Raw genomic sequence first — 26510 nt, 5'->3', positions numbered from 1 at the left:
TTTTTTTTTTTTGTTTGTTTGCATGTTTGTTTTGACTTAAATGAGTGAGACTACTTAATGAAAGAGAAATTTGTTGGAAGCTTAACTGCTGATCCTCTACCAAGTAACTTGAGCCAATCTACACTATAATTTTTACTGTATTTAGCTGAATGTTCCAAATCAAGTTGCATCAGGTTCATTGTCAACAGCTCAAGAGCATTTGGCAGTAAAGAACTAATAAAAATTTAATCTTTGAAAAAATGAAAGTGAAGCATAATTCAATATAGAATGCCAGAGGGAAACATCTGAGCATATACACACTCCTATTTTTTAAAAGATACGAGGCATGATATTCTACAGCCTTTCTCAATGACCATTTATCCTTTTTAATTTTTCATTTAAGAGGAATGAAGGAAAGAGGGCTCCGGAGGTATATTGTGAAACGAAAGAGCTCGTCAGTCTGTCTGCATTTCCAATTTTTTGTTTTTCCAGCTCCTAACTGATGACAAAACAAAAAAGTATATCTCTCTTCCCTTGCTCTGAAATGCCTTCTTCAAGATTGTCATAGCATTTAGTTGTATTTCTGTACATGTCCTAACACCTGTTGCTCAAAATCCTTCTGCCTAAGGAACATGGGGAACTGAATAAAAATCTTGCTACAGTGCTGTGAATATCTATGACCGAATGGCTTGTGTTTTGTGGGTTCTTTGCAGGTAGCTTGTTTAAACCTACACGTAATTGTTTGTACCACATCCTAGTAGCTTCTGATCACATGATGGCCTATAAAAGCTAGGAAGTGGCTCAGCTGATACCTGGAAGAGTGATTGGCTTGGGATTAGCAGGACAGCCTCATTCGGTCACAAATAACTTATTTCCTAAGATATTTCCAAGACACTACATTTAAAGGAATTTGCTAGGATTGAGGCTGAGGAAAAAAAGAGGCAAAAGGACAAGTTTATCTTGAAAGTTCAATCTTATGAGTACTCATCAATGTGGAAAACAAATAGAAAAGTTTAGCAAGAAACCTTGACTAGTAATTTTAGCTCTGTTCTTATGGCTTCGAATAGATTTAAACCTTTGAAAAATATTTACTCTTTTTCTAACAGAGAAATATAAGAAAATCAATAAAAGAAGGTTGTAATTCCAGTTTGTGTGTATTAGTAGGTTTAAAAATTACCTTTGAATTGCCTTTTTGCACTACTAAGTATCTTTGTAGTGGAGGGTTGTAGCAATTGCAATTTCTTTCCCCAGTTTCTCTTTCTGACTCATTAAGATTCCAGAATTTTTGGATTCAGTAAACTGACAAGTCCTTATGTCCTCTAAGCAGAGAGGATAGTAATGCTTTTACCTTGAAAGTCTAGGTGTTTGATGTATTGAACTACTGTGGGTAGAAAGACTAAGGCAATATTGTGACTTAGGTCATATTTGATGGATTCTGCCTATTCAAATTCACAGGAATGAATCAATGTACCACCATAAATGTCTGTACTGCAGTCTTAAAAGATATATTTACTGTAGAATTTTTTTTGTTATTTATTTGAATTAGATGATTATATAAGAAATTCTCTTATTTATTCCCGTCATTCTGTGACAATTGTTGACAACAGACCTGAAGAACTGTTAAACAAATGAATTATAATTGTTAGTTGTGTGATTTTTAACAGGAAGAGGGACTCAAAATTTTACAGTGTTTGCATCAGTAAACTTGACAGCAGTGTAATGCTGTTGTCAGGGTATACGTCATGCTTGGTAAGCAGAACTTTTTATTTGTCATTTCACATTTGTGGAGACCTGCCTTTGTTTAGCAAAAGTCACATGTAAAGTCAGGAGAGGCTTAGCTTGAAGTCAACCCCCATGTAGACACGTTTGCAAAAATACAGGCAACTGCTTTTTGACCTGGTTTAGAGGTATGTGCATCTACTCAGATACTTTCTTTTAGGCAAAGAAGGTTGGTAGCATCAGTTTCTTACACTGTTTTTTGCAAATTTCTGGATAGACAATCACAAAATAATTTTCCTGCTCCCTGATTTTTGTTGGTCTTTTTTTGGCACACCTGTTCATGAAGTTGAAAATACCTCTGGGAGTTAAAATAAATCATTATTGGAAATAATTAATGATAGTTTGAAGAAAAGTTTTAGTGTCTTAAAAGCGGTAAACTGTATGATAATAGGAGGTTTTCATTTACTGCATCTACCAAATTGACAATTGATAAGTATGGAAGATTTTGAAGCATGCTGTATTGTATGCCTTTTATACCTGCCCTGGATAATTTTCAAGCATTATGAGAGGAATACACATAAGTTACATAAATACATAGACTGTTTGCAGTCCTTTTTTTTTTTTTTTACAGTACTCTAAAAACTCACTATTCTTTATTTGGTCCTGACCAAGCGTGAAAGCAATGGTAGTCCTCAACAGGAGACATTACTGGGAGGTCAAAACAGTGTTTACCATAAATATCTACATGGCATCAATCTGACATAATTTTCTGTGTATGATTTTGAAAAACAGAACCATATTGCAGATGTGCCTCCAAACTTCTGAATTTATGTGATGTTTAAGAGCAGAACTAGTTGAGTTCTGTAAAGATCTATCTCCTCTGCCTCCCCCATTTAATGATCTTATTGAGAGAATTGCCCCTTAAAGCTGCTGCATGTTGAGTATCATTCCTTGTCAATCATTAATGAGGTGGTCATTTAGAAAATAAGTGATGGATTAAACCTTAACAATGTATAAGTTCTGCTTATCCATCTTTCTGTAAAAGTTAATGAATGGCCTAGAGCATCAACAGAGACTGTTCACTCTATCTAAAGCACATCATTCATTCAGCACAACTTCAACTTTCATAATACCTCCAATTCTGGTGATTGAATATCTGCATCATAAAATTGACTGTAAAGTCAAATTTAATTCTTCCCAAATTTGTATATGAATGCAGGGGACCTAAAGATATATGCTTAGAAGATAAAATATTTAGTTAATTGTTGTTCAGAATATGATCTTAATCAATAATAATTAATAGTCAACATCAGTATATTAGATGAGTAGTACTAAATAATTTGCAATGCTTCCTGTATCTACAGTAGCTCCATGATATCTGAATAAGGATTTTTAAAAATATCCACACCAGTAAAGCTTAGCTTTGAGATTATGTTTAGTCCACTGGCTTTAGGGGCACTGATTTTTATTTACATTTTCACAATCTGGCAACTATATCTGTGAATCATTAAAAGGTAAGAAATTGCAAAGAAGAGATTACTATGAATGCCATAGGAATAAAAGTGAAAAGAAGATTCTTGGCTTGCTTTAGTGTTGATATATTATGCTGTAAGTAAATGTAATAAAATCAGTAGGTCTCTGGAAGGTAGTGATTTTTTAAGCATTAAACTTCTGATTGTGCAGGTAATTTTAGCTGCTGCTACAGTTCCTTTTATGATGGGGAAATTTTTTAATGTCTGTGATTCTTTTCAGAGTGCAGCTATAAGAAATCAAAGAAAAATAGGCTAAAAAACCTAAGGATCTTTTGATGTGAGTAGCAGCCATGTGTGTGTACAGCTTTATGTTTTATCAAAGTAAAGAAGGAAGAAATCAGGAAGAGTTTTAATTTTAAGAACTTTAATCATACTGAGTTATCATCAGTAAAACTTCTATCTTCAGTTGTGTTGCAGTATGCTAAATTTCAATAGAGGACTCAATAGAGATTTAGAATTTCTATATCTTCAATGATTTTTTTTTTTTGTTAAGTAATCAAAGTCTCCCTGAATCATCTTCTAACAGGAATTAGCAGGGAGTGCCTCACTAACTGGTTAGGATGAGTTCTGAAATTACTATATTTTGGTTTTCACCTGAGTTTTGCTTAAGTAGTCTCCACTAATCTCCTATGTAAAGTTTCCAATTTATCATAAATATTTTACTTATATGGAGCAGGTTTCTGTGCATTTGAAAGGGAGGGACTGTAGAGGATGAAATGTAAGAACTATCATAGTTTGGTTTACTCCAAGAGAGTTTGTGGAATTGAAGGTGCTCTGCCTAGGTGGATTACATAAGAACTACATCTATAGCATTTATTTTGCTGTAGACATCACGGCTGAAGGGGGAGATATGAGGCCTTTGCTTTAAACACCTTTTAATGCTTGTACAAGGAAAGAAATGTTTAATTCCAAAACAACACTCAGTAGTGCTATTTTCTCCATCTCCCACTCCTGGGTGAAAATTATTTGAGGAGTCAGCAGAAGAAAACAGCTCTTACAATGCCAAAAGTTCTTTTTAACCTCAGTCAATTAGGTTTTAGATATTAGTAGAATAAAGAAATAAATGTAATGTACTACGATTCTGTTGGCAACAGATAGCAGTAGAATACCAACAGTTCCTTTATTTTGATGGTTACTGTGGAAAAATCAGGTATGAGATGTTGCTGACAAAACTTCAGACTGCACCAGCAATCATTAATTTTAGAAGGGCTGTGTTTTGTGCTTGATATATCTGAAAAATAACAGGGGACATTTTTTCCTGCGTTTGCTTGTCTATTCTTTTAAATAGGATAAGCAGGGGCTAAAAAAGAGAATGCTTGAAGAAGGTGTCAATTGTTGGGTATTCAAGCTCTAGCTACAGAAGTATTGATGTTTATATCTCACTTTTTCTGACGGTGCTTGTATGTTTGCACATAGTCAGGATTACTTAGCAGGAACTCAAAAATGTAATGATGTAATACTTTTTATGTGAGAAGAAATGAAAATGACATTTGGTCACGGTCCTTATGGTTGATGAGATTTGTAAAATGATGTGGAGTCCAATTACTAAATGATGTTTCAGGCAAAAACATCACTGAGTTTCTCAGTCACTGCTGACTGCTAATCAGTTTGTTGGGTAATGATTAAAAGGTTTTGCTTTGACCTAAAATGAATTAGCATGAATTTGAGTCCTACCTAAATGACTCTTTCTAATGAGGAACTGCACTCCTTTTCTGTATATAAGCTCTCAGTTCCCTGATTTAAGAAGAAAAATTGTGAGTGATTTTTTAATAATTTTTTATATTTCCCTCCATTTCCACCTTATTCAAAACAGAAATTTGTCATCTTCATACTACTTAAATAATTTTTCTGTTCAGGAAGGTAGGAAAAGAGGATGAAGTATGTCAGAGATGAAGATGATGTTGATGTTTTATGAATATTTTTTTAAGATCTTCCTCATTCACATTTTGACATACTCATTTTCTGTTTTATAAAGGATTGTGGGAACAAGGGGGCAAAAAAGTACATATGTGTATGCAGATGACTTCATGTCCTGTTCTATACAGGAAAATTCTCCTTCTTTGATAAGTCAAAAAAAAAAAAAAAAAAAAGATAAAATACGCTAAATTGAAATAAAAAACTTTTGGAATTTTTTTTTCTGTAAGAAATATTCCATGCGAGAGCGACAGCATATTTTTATGGTTTTGTCTGTGTTGTTTAGATATTACTAAAAAATATGTGATTGTACAGTGATTGTAGTATTATATTACCAAGCAAGAACAACAACTTACAAAAAAAAAAAAAAGAGAAAGCTAATAGAATGATATCCCTTGTGCAGGTAGTCCAGATTTCAGTGCAGCTCTTCAGATGCATATAGGTGATGCATGGGTGTGATCTAGTTACAATTCTATAGAAGAGAGGCATAATTCCTCATAACCTCAGTAATCCTTTTGTAAGATTTATCTAGCAGTCAGATAAGATCATACCAAAGTGCAGCTTGTTTGGTTGGGGAAAAAAAATGCTAGGATGTGAAAATGTCACAGTAACTTATAACACTGACAATAACAAACCTTTCCCTCATAGTAACATATGAAACCTCTGATCCCATCACTTTTTCCAAAGTAGATTTATGGCATAAAAGCTTTGTACAGAAGTCAGGTATGATTCAAACATGCAATTTTGGTCAAAGTCCAGCATTAAATCTATTACTGGTCTAAAATCCAGGCTTGTTGTAAGTGTCTGTACTGTTTGTGAAGTGATTTAAAACCCAAAAAATCTCCTAAGCAGGTTTATTTAGCAAAAGTTAAATTTGCTTTTATTTTTATTTTGAGGGAATGTTAGCTTAAACAAATGAGGATATATGCTACTTAGAGAATTAATGTATACTTGCTCAGAGAATTGGAATTTCTTTGGAGAGCTCTAACAAAATATTTTGATAATTTTTTACTAGTTTGTATTTTACTGTTAAAAGTGGAGAGAATAAAATTGTAGTAAATTTGTAGAATTTCTATTTTGGAGTTTATTTTCTTTTGGACTGATCATATTTAAGAGAGTAAATACTCTAATTTAGGGCATATAGAAATCAGTAAGAGTGTTACTTTCTCATATCAAGAGAAAAAGTGAAGTTCCATATGCAAGGTTCTTTTGTTTTTGTCTTTCTGAATCAGACTAAAATCTTTAAGCAACATAAACATGCCATTAAAATAAAATACAGAAAGTCATACACAGAAAGCAATATCAAGTCCTTATCTGTGTATGAACATCTATAAGAGCAAAACACACAATATACAAACTTTCTCGAAAAGCTCAAAGGGAAGAAAAGCAGAATTAGTCTATAGACCACCTACTAGCAGAGTCAAGCTGTTCCTTGGAATAGTTTGTTTAGCCCACAGACAGAAGTAGTGCCAGTGTTTTCCTCTTCAGGTAGCAGGGATTTTTTTGGGGACCAACTGTAAGAAATGCTAAGCAGGAAGGTGGAATTCCAGAGCAGGACAACTGTTTGCTTGTGGGGAAATGACAATCTGGCTGTGCTCAAGAGGAGTAACATCTCACTTTAGCAAGATTTATTGCAGCTTCAAGCTGATACAAGCTTCTTGATTAAAAAAAAAAAAAAAAAAAAAAGAAAGAAAAAAAGAGGATGTGGTGGTCTTGATCAAAGCACTGTCTTAATGACTACTTGATCTGTGCTGTATGTTCAGTTTTGTATTTGTATTCAGGCTTGAAGAAGACAGGTAGTAGTTGTCTGCTTTAGATTTCTCATCAATCAAAATGGATGATACTTTCCTATTTTACTAGTTTGTTACAAACAAAAATTATTACTCATAGGGCCTCTAGGCACTGTGGGTCCATAGTACCAGAGAGAAACTTAAAATACTAATATCCAGTACCTCTACACACTTTATACTAATACTTCTTCATTGTGTTGTGCTCTCTGCCATGTGATTGGCTCACTTCTTTGTTTGGCTTTTAAGCAATTCACTTGTGTGACACATAAACGACTGTGAGTAGCTTTATCTTTCATATCTGTGTGTGTAGATGAAGATGAACTTTGCAGCTTGATTTTAGCTAAATGTCATTCATATACATAACTATATGAAAGCTGTTGCCCTTTTAAAACTGTACATTACTAAAAAAAAAAGTGGAAAAATGTGTACAGAACTAATTGGCCACAGATATACACTTAATAAACCTTATGAATGAATCTGTAATGAATCTGTAATGAATATGTATGTTCATATGAGATAAACAAAAATACTCACTGTATAATGAGACATATTTCATTCATATTTCTTTCTTTATATTACCAAATATTTGTAATTTTCCAGTTTTCCGTGATACCATTTTTTGAGAGAAGTGATGTACCTCGAATATTTTGAGAAAAACCCAGGTAACTTACCAGCAGAGAAGTATTTCTTTAATGAATAAGCCCTTTAATTATATTCTTGTTCTGCTATATGCTCAAGATTGTAAAATTGCTGAAGAGAAGAGTAAGTAATTGAATAGCAATTTAAGTGTGAATTTATTAAATCAATTAGATTTACAAAAGTAATTTGAGACACAGTGGTGCTATATTTGGCACACCAAGTATATAAAAATTTAAAATAGATGCTTGTAAGTGTAGCATAGTTTCTAATGGGAATTTTTCTTGGTTATAAAGGTAAAAATGATTGATTCTACGTGTCTTGCAAAGCTTATTCTGTAAGTTATTCTTATCCTAATAGCACCTGAGAGGTAGGTTATTTCATTTCAGATTGCTGGGGAATCTCTAGGCATAATAAAAGATTTCATAAACTGATGAAAATCTATAACAGAGATTCAAATAATTCTGTGCTTTTCTTTTCCTCTAAAACAAACAATTTCTTCTGTATTACCTAGTTTGATAAAGCTAGCCATTTCTCTGCACTCTGACCTTTCATGTACATTATGTTAAAATTTTCTGTTTAATGTACTATGCAATATTTTATATAGAATCATAGAATCATAGAATCATAGAATCACATGGTTGGATGGGACCTATAAGATCATCTAGTCCAACCGTCTTCTCACTACCATTGCTGCCACAGCTACTAAACCATATCCTGTAGCTTCTCATCAAGCCGCCTCTGGAACACTGCCAGGGACGGAGACTCCACCACCTCCCTGGGCAGGCTGTTCCAGTGCCTTACCACTCTTTGAGAGAAAAAGTTTTTCCTCAAGTCCAATCTAAACCTCCTCTGGTACAACTTGTGGCCATTTCCTCGGGTCCTGCTTGTTGCCTGGAAGAAGAGGCCAAACCCCTGTTCATCACAACCTGCCTTCAGGAAGCTATAGAGTGCAATGAGGTCTCCCCTGAGCCTCCTCTTCTTCAGACTAAACAATCCCAACTCTCTCAGCCGCTCCTCATAAGACTTGTGCTCCAGACCCCTCACCAGCTTTGTTGCCCTTCTCTGGACACGTTCCAGGGCTTCAATGTCTTTCTTGTAGTGAGGGGCCCAAAACTGAACACAATACTCAAGGTGCGGCCTCACCAGTGCCGAATACAGGGGGATGATTACCTCCCTGCTCCTGCTGGCCACACTATTTCTAATGCAGGCCAGGATGCCGTTGGCCCTCTTGGCCACCTGGGCACATTGTCGGCTCATGTTCAGCTGAGCATCAACCAACACCCCCAGGTCCCTTTCCTCTTCACAGTCCTCCAGCCACTCAGCTCCAAGCCTATAGCGCTGCATGGGGTTATTGTGGCCAAAGTGCAGGACCCGACACTTGGCCTTGTTGAACCTCATGCCAGTCAGCTCAGCCCAGTGATCCAGCCTATCCAGATCCCTCTGAAGGGCCTCCCTACCCTCAGGCAGATCAACACCGCCACCCAACTTGGTGTCATCTGCAAACTTACTGAGGGTACACTCAATCCCCTCGTCTAGGTCATCAATAAAGATATTGAACAAGATGGGCCCAAGTACCGACCCCTGGGGGACACCACTTGTAACAGGCTGCCAGCTGGACTTGACTCCATTAACCACCACCTGCTGGGCACAGCCCCCTAGCCAATTCTTTATCCAAAGAAGGGTATACCTACCCAGTCCACAGGCAGCCAGTTTCCCTAGGAGAATACTGTGAGAGACCGTGTCAAAGGCCTTGCTGAAGTCCAGGTAGACCACATCAACAGCCTTTCCTTCATCCACCGGTCTGGTCACCCAGTCGTAAAAGGAAATGAGGTTGGTCAAGCACGACCTGCCTTTCGTGAACCCGTGCTGGCTGGGCCTGATCCCCTGGATGCCACTCATATGCCGAGTGATCTCACCCACGATGATTTGCTCCATAACTTTCCCAGGTACTGAGGTCAGGCTGACAGGCCTGTAGTTCCCCGGATCCTCCTTACGGCCCTTCTTGTAGATGGGAGTCACATCGGCAAGCCTCCAGTCCTCCGGGACCTCCCCAGATAACCAGGACCGCTGGTAGATGGCCGAGAGCGGCTCGGCAATCACCCCCACCAACTCCCTTAGCACCCTAGGATGGAGCCCGTCCGGTCCCATGGACTTGTGGCAGTCCAGATGGAGAAGGAGCTCTCTAACTGTCTCCACCTGTACCACAGGGGGTGTACTCGGCCTGGCATCCCAGACTTCCAGATTAGGGCATAAAGTGCCCTGAGGATAACTGATCTGCCTATTAAAGGCAGAAGTAAAGAAGGCGTTGAGGACCTCAGCCTTCTCCTTATCCTCAGTGATCACATTCCCCGCTGCATCAAGTAAAGGGTGTAAATGCTCCTTATTTCTTCTCTTACCACTGATATATTTGTAAAAGGATTTCTTGTTCTCTTTTACTGCAGTGGCCAATCTGAGTTCATGCTGAGCTTTTGCCTTCCTAACTTCCTCCCTGCATACCTTAGAAACTTCTTTGTAATCTCCCCAAGTAGCCTGTCCCTTCTTCCAGAGGACATAGACTCTCTTTTTCTTCCGGAGCCTCAACAATAGTTCCCGGTTCATCCACACCGGTCTTCTTCCCCTACGGCTCGCCTTACAGCATTCAGGAACAGCCTGTTCTTGTGCCTTTAAGATCTCCATCTTGAGGAGCGTCCAGGCTTCCTGGACCCCTTTACCCTTAAGGAGCGACTCCCAAGGGACCCTCGCAACAAGCGTCCTGAACAAGTCAAAGTCCGCCCTCTTGAAGTTCAGGATAGCCGTTCTACTAGTGATCCTTCTGACATCTCCAAGAATAGAGAATTCTACAATTTCATGGTCGCTCTGCCCAAGACAGTGCCCAACCTTCACGTCTCCCACCAGACCTTTTCTGTTAGTAAAGAGTAGGTCAATCAGGGCACCACCCCTGGTAGGCTCTCGTACCAGCTGCATAAGGAAACTATCTTCCACACCCTCTAGGAACCTTTTGGATTGTTTCCTGTGCGCTGTATGATATTCCCAGCATATATCAGGGAAGTTGAAGTCTCCCACAAGAACGAGTGCTGGCGATTGCGCGACTCGCTCAAGCTGCCCATAGAACGCCTCGTCCTTCTCTTCATCCTGATTAGGCGGTCTATAACAGACCCCCACCACGATGTCACTCCTACAGGCCTTTCCTCTTATCCTTATCCATAGACACTCAACTGTATCATTCCCAACCCCAAGCTCTTCAACGTCAAAGCAGTCTTTAATATAAAGGGCCACACCACCACCCTTCCTTCCTCGTCTATCCCTTCTGAAGAGCTTGTAGCCTTCCATCACAGCACTCCAGTCGTGGGAGTGGTCCCACCACGTTTCAGTAATGGCAACCAGGTCATAGTTATCCTGCCACACAATCGCTTCCAGCTCCTCCTGTTTGTTACTCATGCTGCGTGCATTGGTGTACATGCACTTCAGCCGAGACGGCTGCCTCAGCCCCAGATCGAGCACCGTTCCCCTGGGCTCTTCCCTTGAGGGCCTTGTTTTGTCCCCTTCCCCCTTCGTAGCTAGTTTAAAGATCTGTCGATAAGCCCCGCCAGCTCCTGTGCTAGGATTCGTTGTCCCCTGTAAGAAAGGTGGGTTCCACAAACAGAAGACAGGCCAGGGGCCGAGTAAACTGCCCCATGATCAAAGAACCCAAAGTTTCTGTCTCGACACCAGCCTCTAAGCCAATTATTCATTAATGGAACTTTCCAAGCCCACTCCGTGCCGCTCGCTGACCCTGAAGGTATAGAACAGAAGATCACTTGAGCTCCTGCTCCTTGAACCAAACGCCCTAAACCCCTGAAATCTCTTTTCATAGTTCGTATGGTACTCTAGAAAACTAACGGAAAACTAATTTCTACAATTTGGTGGGTCTATGTACTGTAAGTAGCCAAATGGAAGGAGAGCAATGGTTAGAAGGACTTACATGACCAATACCTACTTTAGCTTATATGAAGAGATGAACTCATACCATGGTGTTATATGCATTATACTAGAGTGTGAGAGAAGTTATTTGGTATCAAAAACCTCAAGGACTGAATCTAAGATGAGGAGTGCAACTACTTATTAATTTCTTACCTTTTCTACCTTCTGAATAGTGAGAGAGAGTATATCTGTTCAAGATTTCCTTAATGTGATAAAATAAGACGTAATAGATGCAGACTTTATTGTCTCTTAATGGAAGCAGGACCTCATGATACAGTTTTCATTGTACCTCCAGTTTGGTAACAATTTCCTTCCTCTTCTGTCTCCCATAAAATATCTGCAATCCTTCAGAACATCTTGACCACACTTCCTATTCCATGAAACTTTGTTTTACTGCTTGCTATCTGGAGATACACAGGACTTTGAAATACAACTTTATTTTTAGGGATTTTTTCCCTCTCTACTTTCAAATGTCCTTGGACATACGATAATTGAAACTCCAGTCACTATTGTTATATGCCTTCTTCTCCCCCTTTACCTCCAGCAAGTTGCTTGGATATTCAAGGACACCTCCCTACCCTCTGATAACTTAATATTTTTATTTCCAGGTTCTGTATATCAATTTTTCACTACTGTCCTCAGTCATTTGCATTCAGGAAGTTCTCAGTCTGAATAGGAAAGTATCAGGTTTGATGAACATTTGTTATTATAAGAGTTTGTTCCTTTTTACTCCACTGTGTACAAGGTCAATGTGGGGGCTACATATTAGTATTAACATCAAAACGGGGTTGGAAAGCACAATCAAGAATACTATTTGTTAGAGAGTACATACATATTCGCATGACATACAATGAGGTATCATAAAGATCAAAAGAGTAAATGAATGTGTTCAAGATTCACCAGAGAGATTGATTATTTATTTAAATAAAAGTGAGAGTTGAAAGCAGAAATTAAAAGAAAATTAGGAAACTAATATGATTATTATGATGTTGAGAGGCAACACTGAATGTATGTGTTGCTGACAGCACATATGAAGAGAGCACATGAGATATTTCTTTATTTTGTAGCATGTAATGATAAAATGGGAAATTATATAGGAAAATACTGTAAGAAAATGGTCTTTACAAAATTTGGAAGACAATACTGAGGAACCTACTTTAAAATGTTGTGTGGTTTTTGCATTCTGTAAAAATATGGAATGAGGAATGAACTTGACACAAATCAAAAACAAATATAAAGTTAAATATGCAAGTAAACATGTAAATGGCATTTTTAAAACAGTAGTACTATCCAATGAATTGGCAAATAATAGCAATTGTCTCCTTTGTAAAATTTTTGTAAAAATAAATAAGATGTAACAATAAATGATTCATGCTAATCCGCTGGAAATGCTGCATTCATCTATTTTTTCCTAGTCTTCGCTGGTTAAACTTCTGTTCCCCTTTCTCTTCAGGAATTTCAATCTTGCATACTTTTTCTCCTTTTGAAGCTGACAAATAACAGGATCTCATCCAATTAAAAAATGTACTTTGGGAATCTCCTTGAGCCACTTGATAGTTTTATAAAGTATCAACTGAAACTTGATGTAAACTTAATTATCAAATAAAACTTCAGTATGTCTATGCTCCCTTTGCAAATAGAAGTACTTAAAATGTGAGTTTGCTTGACAGGATTTTTTTCTTTTTTTTTTTTTTAAATCATTCTTTTCAAAAAAAGATATTTTGGTGATAGATGATTGGTATGTTATCACTTCTTACTGATTAGCTTTCTTGGCTTCTTGTGCTGGTGTTTCTAGAATTATTGCTGTAGATTTTCTAAAATCAGACGACAACAGAAAATGAGAGAAATGTAATTTTTTAATAGAAGCAAATCTATTTCATAATAATGGTAGGAGACTTTTTGGATAAAAGAAAAAAAAATGTCCTAAAGAGAATTTTTATTACTTTTTAAATTTTTTGTTGTTGGGTTTTTTTAATACCTGAATTGTCTCTTAATGAAGTTCATGTATAGTGGTACTCTTGGCTGAAGTTAAAGTTTGATTATGATAAGACTGAGCCCAGAAACACCAGACACAGTTCAATACTCTGCATAATGCTTTGTCTGTTGTTGGGGATTTTTTTCCTATTATGTGCTTCTTTTTGGCTTATAGTTGATGTGTCTAACTCATTTTCAAGTGAACAGCTTTGATTATGGGGTTAGTATGTTCTGCACTTGAGTCAACTTGTTTCTATGGAAGAATAACTGTTGCTGTATATGCCGCTTATTAAACCCAGCTGGAGTGTAATAAGATTATTAGCACAATGCAGTCAAGCAGGACACAGTTTTGAAAGTATGTTTCCAGTATAATTGTTGAACAAAGGATTATTATTCACTTGCAAACAGGTTCTCCCTGAAATTGGCATAAATATACTAGTTATAACTGTAGATGTTGCTCCTTTCATCATATGGGGGTGACATAATCAAGTTATTAAAAAAGTATTTTAAAAAAAAACATAAAAAAACATAAATAATTTTTCTCTGAAATACCTTTTTTTAAAAATTTTTAGAGAATCCAACTTGGTCTGCTCCCATACATCATTTTCAGTTTTACTGCAGCTGTATTAGTATTAGATGTTTGGATGCATATTGTTCTCTTACCTGTTTCCAAACTCTCAAAAAAAAAATACTTTAATAGCTTTTCTGTTAAAGAAAGTATCATAATTTCTTCCAAAAGTAAAGATTTGTTCCTAATCATATCAAAACCAAAAATAACACAAACATCTTTATAAAAACTTAATTTATGGATAATAATAATTTAAATTTCCTATGACTTTATCTACCCTTTAATCAGCTTTTAAATTATAGCAGTTAAAAGCTACCAAAAATGACCCAGAGTAGAGGGAGAAAAAAAAATAAAGGTGGAAATAAGGCCGAATGAAAATGTTCATCTCATATTGGAAAGAGAGTGACTGGCAAGGAAGAGCAACATGGGTTGTTTCTGTTGAATCTAGAAATAGGTGTTAAAAAATTCAGCAGCCTAATGTCTATTTATAATAGTCAAACAAAAACAAATTTTAAAAGCCCTTATCTCAATATCTTGTTATTTTATTAAGTGTTTCTGTCTCCCTTCTCTATAGTACCTAAGTTCTGAATTACTCTCTATAAACAAACCATAAAAAATATTTTGGGCAAATAGTTAACGTAAGGTTGATTTCAAATGTCTGGCACTTCATGAATTTGTAGGAGTAGTTCCTCAGTTTGTTGGCCAAAATAAATACTGCTGTCAAAACATGACTTCTTTGAAGGCCAAATATGATCTTTCTTTCTCCTTCTGCTTTTACTTTATATCTCATGCTGCAACAGAAAACAAAACTATTACTGCATCTTCAAGGATAAATTGGTTTTGACTGATTAAATGCAGAATGTGATAGTTGCCACATAACAAAAAAAAAAAAGTGTTAGAAAAGTTTATTTTTTCCTGTCAGAACACACCATATATGGGTTTTTTTCAACTTTTTCATAGTTACACAGTAGCCTAAGGTACAGATTTAGGTTATAAAATGTATGCTATTGCAAAGTAGCAGATGTCAAAAAAATCACCAATTCTGCTTAATTATGAGATAAGTTAGATTTTGTAGGTTTCCTAGACTTCCAAGAAAGATGTCCATCTTCCGGCAGTTCAGGACAACAGCTGGTACTTATGTAATGGATGAATTTAACCTTTTGCTTTCTGATACTTGATGTTAGAAGTTGTATTTTGACTTTGGAATGACTTTTCATTAGTGACAGCTATCATTTAATTTTGTTATCCTTTCATATATTGGATGCAATTATAGCTATAATATTTAATTGCCAGTTTTCAATTTTCTGTTTTATTTTCCATTTCATATTCAAATAAGAATATTTATTAATAGTTACTTAATAGGTAATCTAAAAGGACAATTGCCAACTGCAGAACAGTGAGACAAAGATGTGCTGCCAAGTGAGTATTTATTTTATTGTTGTAGTAGTTAAGCTCTTAGTCAGGGACTAGTGCCATTTTTACTGACAATACTGTCTATACATATTTATTTGTGTGCGAGAAGGCAAGGAATTAAGCACTGATCATACTCATTAGCGGTGAATTCTAATTTATATTTGTAGCTAACTAAATATTAGTCATAAGGATGCACTCTCTGAAGGAGGGTGAACGTTTTTACACCTTAGCTCAGGAAGGACGCGGGTTGCGTAACCTTGGTCTTCTGGTTATAGGCTGGTAATAGAGAAATTATCTGAAAAATAGAGTGTATTTAGTAAAGATATTTACTTTTACTTTAGTAAAGATATCATAATAACAGTATTACTCAGTTACTTTTAATTGAATAGAAATAGTCATTTTGTCTTTCTTTCTGTTTGAAAGTTCTTTTCCTTCATGAAGCTCAGGCTTCAAATATAACTTTGGATACTCATTTCGCTTAATTTAACCGAATGGACTATTTTAGGATATAGCAAATTTCATCCTGAAGTGGATATCTCTCTGAAAATTTCTCTTATCTAACAAGTCACACATGCAACATAAACACTGGATGAAGTATGAGTGTGCAAGGTCTAAAAATCACTAGTTCCCTGCACTCAAAGGCTCAAAACAAATTTTGTTCAGTTCAGTCATTACAAATGTCATTCTGACATATTGTTGACCATTTGGGAACTACAGGAACTGAAAATTGCAGTAAGAGATGGTGGAGATGGGAATTATGAACCATTTCTTTTATATAATCACTAGTATGTTTTTTCAATACTAAGGAAAATTAATATTATGATAGTCAATAATAATTATTCAACTTTGCATCTAATCGGCCAGATTTCTTCAAATTTTACTTTCAGTCAAGTTTCATTTTATTTATGTTCTAAGTTGTTCAGGGTAATGATCAGTTTTCCTGTTTGCTCTTACCTGAGTGTAGTGGTACAGCACTGCAGTCTAATGGTATCAAGCATCAAGATTATAAGAAATACAGCTTTTGTTCTGAAGTCACTTTCACACATTTATAGTACATATTGCTTTTGTTTCTTTAAAAAGTTTGTTCTATGCTCTACCTTTAGAAACTAAAGGTATCAAACAAACCTTACTGCCATTTCACCACCCACACGGATTTTACACTGACTAAGTGCCAACTTTATCACAAGGGAGGTATGGGGTTTTTTTCAATGTATATATACTCAACTAGTGCTTAGGAGAAAGCAGCAGATTGTGCACAGGGTCGGTAGGAAAGCATAGGATGATAGTGATAGCTAGATAGTTCTGTAACCTCTCTACTGAAAAGACTTTTTTCTTTGTCAGTGTCTGGAACAATGTGTCCTGATTTCAGCTGGAGTGGAGTTAATTTTCTTCCCAGTAGATATGGTGTTTGGATTTAGTATAGAAATTGGCATGTGAAAAATGTTGCTAGTACACAGATGTCATTTGTTGTTGCTAAAGAGACCAAGGACTTTTCTCAGCTTCCCAGATTTCGATAATGTGCAGATGCAAGAAGCTGAGAGGGATATAGCCAGTACAGTAGACACAAACTGGCCAAAGAGAGTATTCCATACCATAAATGTAATGTTCAATATTTAAATGGAGGTTGGCAGGTGGACTATCACTCACATTTTTTCTTGCTGTTCAGGATCATTCCATGATCATTGTCAGTTTTTGTTCCGTGATTGCTGCTAAGGATGGGCTGTGTCAGCTCGAGGGGGGAAGGAGGTAGAGATAATGTTAAGCCTGGGAAAAGGGAGGGGTGGGGGAAGGTTATCTTGTTCTCTTTCTCATCGTCCTGCTTTATTTTTAATAATAAATGAATCGTTTTCCCCAGGTCAAGTCTGTTTTGCCCATAGCAGTAACTTTAAGGATTTCTCCCTGTCTTTATCTCAAACCTCAAGCCTTTTTTCTTCTATTATCTCTCGCTGTTCTCTCAGAGGGTTGGGGGAGTGAGAGAGAGACTGTGTAGTCTGGTCTCGATTGCGGCTAAACTATGACAGGGAGCTAAAATAGTCAAAAGTTGAGATAGGTCAAAGTAGAAATGACCAGTAGTATTCTATGTTGTCAGAAGTAGTTGACTGGCATATGAAAAGGTAATACTATTAATTTTGCAAATTTATATATTTATTGGAAATCAATCGAGACTTACACTCTGAATTTAGACAAAGATCAATCATCTAATCCACTGTTGATACTGTTCTTTCTATAACTCTCCTTTGTACACATATTTGCTTTCCTACTTCTGTTTGTGTGTATACACTTCAAAATTTTTGTCAGTCTTTTTTATGCACCATTGAGACTATGACAAGGTAATTTATAAAACACTGCACTGTTTGATGGTAAAATGTTAATACATGTTTTAAAATGAAATTAACTAATTTTCAACAGTCACATTAGTAGGAATTAGAAGATGACCATTTTTACTCAGGCCTCAAAATTTTTTACTTTGAAGGTGACTGAGTGTGTTATAAATTCAAAATGTTAATGAGATGTGAATTAAACTATAATTTGGTATCTAGGAAATGGTATTGGGCAGAAGCAAAGCACCTTTGTTAATTAAGTGTAATCATAAATAATTTTTAGTAGTTTCTTTAAATTCAGATTTAAGATAATAATGAATATTTAACTTTATACATCCTTCAAAAGATACTTTATAAGAAAGAGGGAGTAATCTTTGCCTTTAAAACTGTATATGCAAAGTATGCATTCTTCCTTCTTCGCAGTCTGTCCTCTTTCTGAAAATACTCTTGCTCAAAAAATGCTTCCTCATCAGTCTCAAGGTAAAGCTCTATTTATTTATTTATCTAGCTATTTATTTATTTATTTTACTTATTTTTAATGAGTAAAGTAGTCCTAGCTCCTGAAAGTAGCTACCTTTCCTATTCTCTGCAAAATGACTTGCATTATCACACTTCATTTCAAGGATCACTCTTCCTCTAGAAGTCCATGGAAGTCACATACTCACTCTCCTCTGCATTCATGGAAAGGTGCAGACAGATGCCAATCGCTAGCTGCATTCTGAAACCTGTATAAGTCCTTTCTGTAATCATAGTTATGATATAGTATAAAGAAGACGTCTCCCTAGCATTCACCTTTAAGTTTTTCTTTCTTGTATAGAAGTGTCTAAGAATAAACATTTTCTTATTAAACAGCAAAATAACACATTGTGTAAAATCTCAAGTGAAGATGAAACAAAAAAAAAGATCTTCCCTTACCATAAAGAATATGTGATTTTTTTCCTTGAGCTTTTTTTACAAAGTTTTTAATTTTCTGTGGTTGACTTTCTGATAGTCAAATACACCCAAAGACTAGATCCAAGCAAACAGATCTCAAAAAAAAAAAAAAAAAAAAAAAGAGATAGGAATGGTAGGATTAATAGGAAAATACAAGATGGTGGTCATTTATAGGGGTTTTTCTTGTTTGTTTTTTTTTTGTTGGGTGGTGGTTTTGGTTTGGTTTTTTTTTGAGGTTCAAACTTTTGCTGTATACTTTCCTGTTTAAAAACTTCAATTGCCCCACTCTAGCTGAAAAAGTTAGAATTTGTGTCATAGCTTGCTTGTTGGTTATTTTCTGTAATCTTGATCTGAACCTCACCTCTGCTTTAACAGGTGACCCAACAGCTTGCTTGTAGATGAGCTGCACACACACAACTGCTCATAACCTTAACTGTTACAGGCTTGAAGTTATTTAAAAATCTGCATAGCATATTGAGAATCAGAAACTATTGAGACACGGTCAGTAGGATTACCTTTCCAGAGAAAAGGCACTGACTGCACAATGTATTAAGAACCATGTCTCTATACTTTTAATCAATAATGTCTGTACAGTATCAATAATGTACAATACTACATTATAAACAAATATATATATTGGGGATGCATACTCAAACATTTTTTACTAGTAATGGTGCATGATCAAAAGTGTTTGAGACCACTGAACTAGACAATCTCCAGAGGTGCCTTCCAACCTCAGCACTTCTGTGACTCTGATTCTGAAAATTAATTGGCACATCTGTTAGAAGTGTCAGCAAAGGGTTTATGTAAAGAAGTGACATAAAATAATTTAACTTCCTTTACTAAAATATGCAAGTTATGGTACTGTAAGGGGATTTTGCAAAACTACAGCTCATCTTGAACATTTTTTTGTTGTGTGAAAAGGCAGATTTCAAGCCCATTATATTGTTTACTTACTGAATTCCCTGATACTCACTAAAAGTCTTCTCTCTGAGTCTTTCTGGAGTAATAAGTAGAAAAAAGGAAAAATGCCTCCAGCACTGGAGTAATATATTTTCCTTTATTGCTTTAAAAAACTCTTACATAAAGGGAGAGAGAGATAGCTTATATTTTTAGAGATACTATCACATTTATACTCATGTTCTCTTCCCTAATGCAGATGTTTATTAGTGCTTTAGCAAAAGTATGAAGAGCCTCTTTTCAGTTTAAATCTGAATGGCAGGAATAAAGGGAGAAAGCTAAATGCTAATTTAAGTTTATTTAGAAAGCACGTAACTACAGTATGTTCACTGTTAATATACATTGCACAAAAGAATTATACTTAACACTACAGGCAATATGTCTTTAACACACCACAAAAGTAGTTTGTTGCTTTTTCTGTTTCATTGCCAGTAAATTATCTTGTGTATTCAGATGAAATGTGCAATGTGATTATTTGTCTTCTCAGAATCATAGGAAGATGGAAAGTTCTCAGTCTTACTGACTCTGCCAGTTTTTATTGTACTATATTATCCATATTAATTATCAGTGACCCTCTTAGGAGTACATTTATATAGCCATAGCCTAACCTAACAGGTTTTGTAGGGGTATTTGTTAAGTGAGGAGGGGGGTTAAGGTGGTAGCTTCTGTAGGAAACTGCTAGAAGTTGCTCCCTTTTGTTCAGTGGACTCTGTCAGGCCTAGGGCGGACCAAGGCCGAGCCAATTGGTAGCAGATTGTCCCATGATAACTCCTCTGCGATAACGTATTTAAGAAGGGGAAAACAGAAAAAAAAAAAAAAAAAAAAGAGGGAGAAGATGTGAAGCAGCTGAGCAGGGGCAGAGAGGGGGAGGCACGAGCCTCATGGGCCTTGCAGGCCTCACCCTCTAGCCTCTCGCCAGGCGGCCGACTGGGCCCAACTCGGTCCGGCCCAGCTGCAAGAAGTGGAGAGGAGATGAGAAGTGAATAAGATGTAAAAAGGATCCTGAGAGGCGTCTGCCAGCCTGTTGTGAGGAACGGCTGCAGGCGCCAAGGTCAGTGAAGAAGGAGGGGGAGGAGTAATATGGCTCCTGGCCAAGATTCCCCTGCAGCCTGTGATGATAACCATGGTGGAGCAGGTTGTCCCCCTGCAGCCCATGGAGGTCCACGGAGGGGCAGAAGTTCACCTGCAGCCCATGGAGGACCCCACGCTGGAGCAGGTGGAGGCCTGAAGGAGGCTGTGGCCCGTGGAGGGCCTGCGCTGGGGCAGCTGTTCTGGAGGGACTGCACCCTGTGGAAGAGATGACCCACGCTGGAGCAGTTTCATGAAGGACCGCAGTCCATGGGAGGGACCCCACGATGGAGCAGAGGAGGAATGCGAGTTCTTCCCCCGACAATGAAGTAGCGATATGAAATAACGCATGATGAACTGACTGTGACCCCCATTCTCTCTTCCCCTCTGTGCCACTCGGGGGGGGAAGGTAGTGAGAGACTGCATAATCTGGTCCTGATCGGGGCTGAACTACGACAGTTATTTTTGTGCCCAACATGGAGCTCGAGGAATTTGAGATAAGGATTGAGTTTAATTGGGAGCAGTAATGGGTAAAACAGGGATTGAACTCGATAAAAGAATGAAATGATTATGGGGAATTTGTGTTCTGATTGTGGTGAAGGGAAAAGTGGTGAATTGTTTGTTAATTGTCTACCCACTGTTGGTGTTGTGAGGATATTATTTTGATTTTGGTGGGGGCAGTGAGAGAGAGACTGCAGTCTGGTCCCGATCAGGGCTGAACTATGACAGGCATGCAGTCAATAATCTGATTTATATAGATTAATGCAGCAATCTGAGGTGCTGTCAGGTTTTCTTATTATTTTATATACTCTTTAGGACATGAATCATTCAAATGATCAAGGCTTTTCTGAACTAAATGTGATCCAAACACTATTGTCAGTGAGTTCATAGTAAACTCTTCAATTTCAAGAATAAAGGGGTTTATTTTTTCTTTAGATTTTTTATTCTCACGTGAAATAAATGTTACAATGTGTTCTAGGAGTATGTAGCACTTAAGTTTTGTATCTGAAATTATGTTTATGTACATCTCTAGATATTGCTGCAGAAAGTAATATTACCTAGCTCGTTATTATAGTATCTTCCTGTACAATGGAGTATGCTTTCATTTTTTCCCTATAGTTATAAATGTTTAGATTCTAATCAGTGCTTGTAGATGAACTTCTTTATGATGAGTTAGGATGATGAACTATATTTTTCTCAAAGAAATACTCCTTTAAAGATTTATATCAAGTATTTTTTGCTGAATAAAAACACACTTGTGCAACTAGAGTATACACGCTGGAAAAGCTGTAAGCAACACCAGTTATTTATTAAAAAGATAGAGTATTTTATCTCCAAAGCAATATAATGTGGAGCTGGTTAGAAATGAAGAGAATTTTGCTGCAGAAAACTTTTCTATCAATAAATAAAATCAGAAACACATATATTTTATAACACTACTAGGATACTGCTTCATTAGTTAATTTCTTATATTAGCATGAATTCTCATTTGGTCTCTACTCTCTATAATGTCTTGTAGTCTTTCCTCTTAATGAGTAAATAATTGGGACATTTTATTCACGACATGATTTTAGAACTGTACTTACATTGTTCCAAAATTTTTTCTGTTAACTATTTTGTGTTTTCTCTTTAAGAAAATATGGAGACAGAGAGTGCAGTACAGCTGTTTGATATTGACAAATTTGAGCTATGTTCTTGAACATCACTTGCTCAATAACAAAAAACAGCAACTAGAACAAGATAAGGAAATACCAAAGGCAAAAATATTAAAGACAACCAAAAAACTATTACCAATCCAAATGAAGCATAAGGCGCGTGAACAGTATGTGGCTACCAATCAAATTAGATGATTAAGTGCGTGCACTTCGCGTGTAACTTAGGTAGACTATAAAAGACTAATGCTGACTAACAAAGGTCTCCGGAATACCATCCACAGAGTCCATGTTTTTACTGCAACAACAAAAAAAAAAGAAAAAAAAAAAGGAAAATGTCAGGAGTAATGTTGAGGCTGTCTCATGTATTTTCTGACGGTAATCTACAGTTAAGGATGCAGTGAGATTTGTGCTTCACAAAAGTAGCTGGACTGATTTAAGTCTTTCAAAGATAGCAAGCATGCTTAAGCATCATTTTTACTGAGTTTAATCTCAGTGAAGAATGAGACTCTTTACGCTTAACTTGAAAACTGTCAGTTTGAAGTGTAGAAGATAGAGAAGAAAGAAGTATATCACAGAGAAAGCGTGTAGGATTCTACTAGCTAAGAAACAGCAGGACAAGAGCAATAAATCTATGGATGGAAAATGAGATCTGCTAAGATCTTGCTTTAGGGATGCTAAATGGACAAGTGGATAAGGCCTTCTACATATAGCTAGAAACAGTCTCAAGTTCACGGGCCCTGGTCCTCATGGGGAACTTCAACCACCATAATATCCGCTGGAGGGACAGCACAGCAGGGTATAAGCAACCCAGGAGGTTCCTGGAGAGGATCAGTGACAACTCACTGACTCAAGCAATAGAGAAGTAATGGGGAGAGGTGGACCTCTGCTGTGCCTCTGAACACTGGGAAACACTTTTTCATTGTGAACTTGACTGAGTACTGGCACAGGTTGCCCAGGAAGGTTGTGGAGTCTCCCACCTCGGAGATATTCAAACACCTCTTAGGTCTTGGGCAATCAGCTGTTGAATAGGGGGTTTGAACCAGATGACCTCTAGAGTTCCCTTCCAACTTCAACCATTCTGTGATTCTGTGAAGGCAAATTGTAAGGTGACTAGAACCAGGGCCAGAACATTAAATGCTTATTTGTTCTGCAGACTACTTTGAGTATTCCACAAGGACTAGGAAAAGATCATCTAGTAATATAGAGCAAAAAAAAAGTGTATTAACACTCATACAGTAAAACAGAATTATGAGTTGCACTACAAAGATAATACATTTATAAATTTTAATTTTGTGAACATAAAATATCTCTTAAATTATCTTCTCAGCTAACATATTATGTCCTCCAAATGACAAAGCAGAAAGAGTGAAAGAGGAAGTATATCCAGTTGACAGCCCAAGAAGAAGAGGAGAAGCAGTCAGCTACAACTAACTGAGCAGGAAGAACCTGTCAAATATAGTTCTAGATACTGGCTTAATTTTATGAGTATTAGGATCTGAACCCGAGCAATATGCAATGACAGGACTATCTTCATATAAAAAAACATTTGAGAAAAGAGAGTTAATTACATGGGAAATATTTACTTTAATTCAGGAATTTCATTGATAGCTTTTGCACTACAATTAGTTGAAGGATCGATAACAGTGTACTCCCTTTCTCACTTTCAAACATTTCTTTCCAAATGCCTCTCGCAGCTCCTGTACTTGCCCAAGCTGCAGTTATTATACTGTTTTGTAACTTATCTTTTGTAGGTTAGCAATTTAATGTTTTTTCAGTTTAATGATCACACAAAACATTTCAAGAAAAAAATCCTGTTAACCTTTTGTTGAAAAGCAGAGAAACAATTTCAACACTGTGACTGTTTCCTTTCCTAGTGATATTTGCCTGCTTTTGATCTTGATTGTGCTCTTTACTGTGATAGACTCTTTTTTTCTTTCCTACAAACTTTATCTCACTCTATACTAATGCCTTGGTAATGTAAAAAGACTGTAAAAAGACTATTTGTAAAATAGTCTTTTCACTTTTATTTCTATCCAATCTACACATCTCTTAAATGGCAGCGGTTTGTAGAAACTAGTGATGCAAATTTTATTCATTTAGTTCAAATCTCTTTAGACTGCCATCTTGAAGAACAAGGTCATTCTCATGCATTTGTTCACAAACACCAGAAAATTCTACTCTATATATTCTAGAATATAGGTTAAAATAGTTGTGTAGAAATCCTGATATGTAAAAGGTTCACCTAAAATATGTATAAAATAACGTCATATGGTAGCATATGCATTTGTGTTAAGCAGTATTGGTATGGTCTACTGTAAAACAGCAGGCAATGATTTTAAGAATAACTATTTTACCTATCCATGTTAATCCACTCAACTGAAAAAATGGGCAAGAAAAACTTGAGGTTTTTTTTTTCTGGGAAAAGCTGTAATAAAAGACAACTCAAGGACCCTAAGATTTTAAAGGTCTTTTCCAACCTAACTATGCCTCTTGCAGGGGGGTGGGACTAGATGACCTTTAAAGGTCCAGCCTGAGCTATTCTATGATTCTATGATAATGTAAATAGAAGGAAGACAGAATGCCTCAAAACTAGTTCCTTTCCAGGAACTCTGCTTCATTCATTTGATCTATCTTTAGTGAAATGAAATAGTTGCTAAACAGATAATTAGGTAAATGTAGGTCCTTCTTTTGATGAACCAGACATTAATAAATCAAGAGAGATTTGAAAATTACAGAATGGAAGGCTAGCATCAGAATTAAGCATATAGCTAAAATAACATTGTGACAATTGAGATGTTCCAATGCTTGTTGTAGACAAAAAGTGCGTGGAAATTTTTTCAATAAGGTTAGCACAGATGAAGGCTAAATCAATAAAATGCATATGTAAAATACCATTTCAAATTATATCAGTAATTAGTGATTTGTTTTAAAACAAATTTGTCCTTATCTCAACCCATGAGTCTTTTGTTACATTTTCTCTCTCCTGTCTAACTGAATGTAAAATACAGCCCATTTCAAACATGATATCTGGTTCTCCTCCCCCACGCCTCTAGCCAGACATGTCATGTTCTAAGTCATTTGTGTGGCAATAGAAGTTTCTTACTCTTTAGAAGATTGGGAGGGAATCTGTGAGAGTCAACTGTTTAAGGGTAATGTATTGAATATCTACTTCTTTTAAAAGAGAGACAGATACAAGGTACTGACTGCTGCCAGTGATTAAGTCCGATGACTCAAAGGATTTAACCAGTCTTGAGCCAAACTCTGCCCACGGATTTTAGTGAGATTATATGTCTGTAACAGAGGGCAGAATTTGTCTTGTGTTTCTCTAGCCTCCTTCCAAACTGGATAATTACATTCCAGATAACTACAGTTATGTACAGGTTCAGTTCAGCTCAGTACAGTGCAGGTCTTGCGGATGTTAGAGTCTAATTAGTTTGTTACACTTCTAATATAATTAAAGTATGTTTGGGACCTCTGTTTATATAATGTTAAATACATTACCACTGTAACAGTCACCACTTCCAGTCCTGCAACACAATTGAATTTAGGATTGTGTAGTCTGTAAAGGAACTTAAATAAATCATCTTTACCATAAAGTAATGTTTATTTCATCTGGAAAAAAATATAACACCAAAGTGAAAACACAAAACAAAGCAAAAGAAAACAAAATAAAATGTTTTTATTAACAAAGTAGTATTATGTTCAAAAATGCATTATTATTGGCTTGCTTCACTCCCTTCATAATTGTAGTTAGGAACAACAGATGCAAGATAAGAAAATCCTACTTTAAGTTTTAGTGTAAAATATGATGGGAAAGCAATATCCAGAATAAATCAAGTAAAGAAATGAGAGTACAGGAAATGAATCTCTATGTGCAGAAAAATTTACACATTTAAGCATAGACTAACAAAGTACTCACAAAAGTAGTTATAATGATTGCAAATCTTACTAGAACTAATCATAGACTTCATGAGATCCTTGATCTTATAGGTATTAATGTTATCTTAGAAACGTTTTCAGAGTATTTGATGAATTCCCACTCTTCCTCCTCTAATCTCTGTCACAGGTATCAAAAAATAATTTTC

General features: G+C 36.4%; 1 protein-coding gene across 2 annotated transcripts in view; it reads left to right on the top strand.

Annotated features, from left to right (window-relative positions):
* CCDC102B (coiled-coil domain containing 102B) overlaps nt 1-26510 on the top strand; it is a 119235-nt gene that overhangs the window by 44673 nt on the left and 48052 nt on the right. Inside the window, exon 5 of one of the 2 annotated variants that reach the window (XM_086742169.1) lies at nt 3451-3552. The exons of the other annotated variant lie outside the window; for it this stretch is intronic. Coding sequence (XP_086598295.1) covers nt 3451-3486 — 36 coding nt within the window. The 3' untranslated portion in view covers nt 3487-3552. Of the gene's footprint in view, nt 1-3450; nt 3553-26510 lie in introns of those variants that run through there. 2 annotated transcript variants of the gene reach the window in all.

Source organism: Chlamydotis macqueenii, chromosome 2 (genome assembly GCF_036417535.1).
Source record: "Chlamydotis macqueenii isolate bChlMac1 chromosome 2, bChlMac1.mat, whole genome shotgun sequence".
NCBI lineage: Eukaryota > Metazoa > Chordata > Aves > Otidiformes > Otididae > Chlamydotis > Chlamydotis macqueenii.
This window is presented reverse-complemented; position numbering and strand designations above follow the sequence as displayed.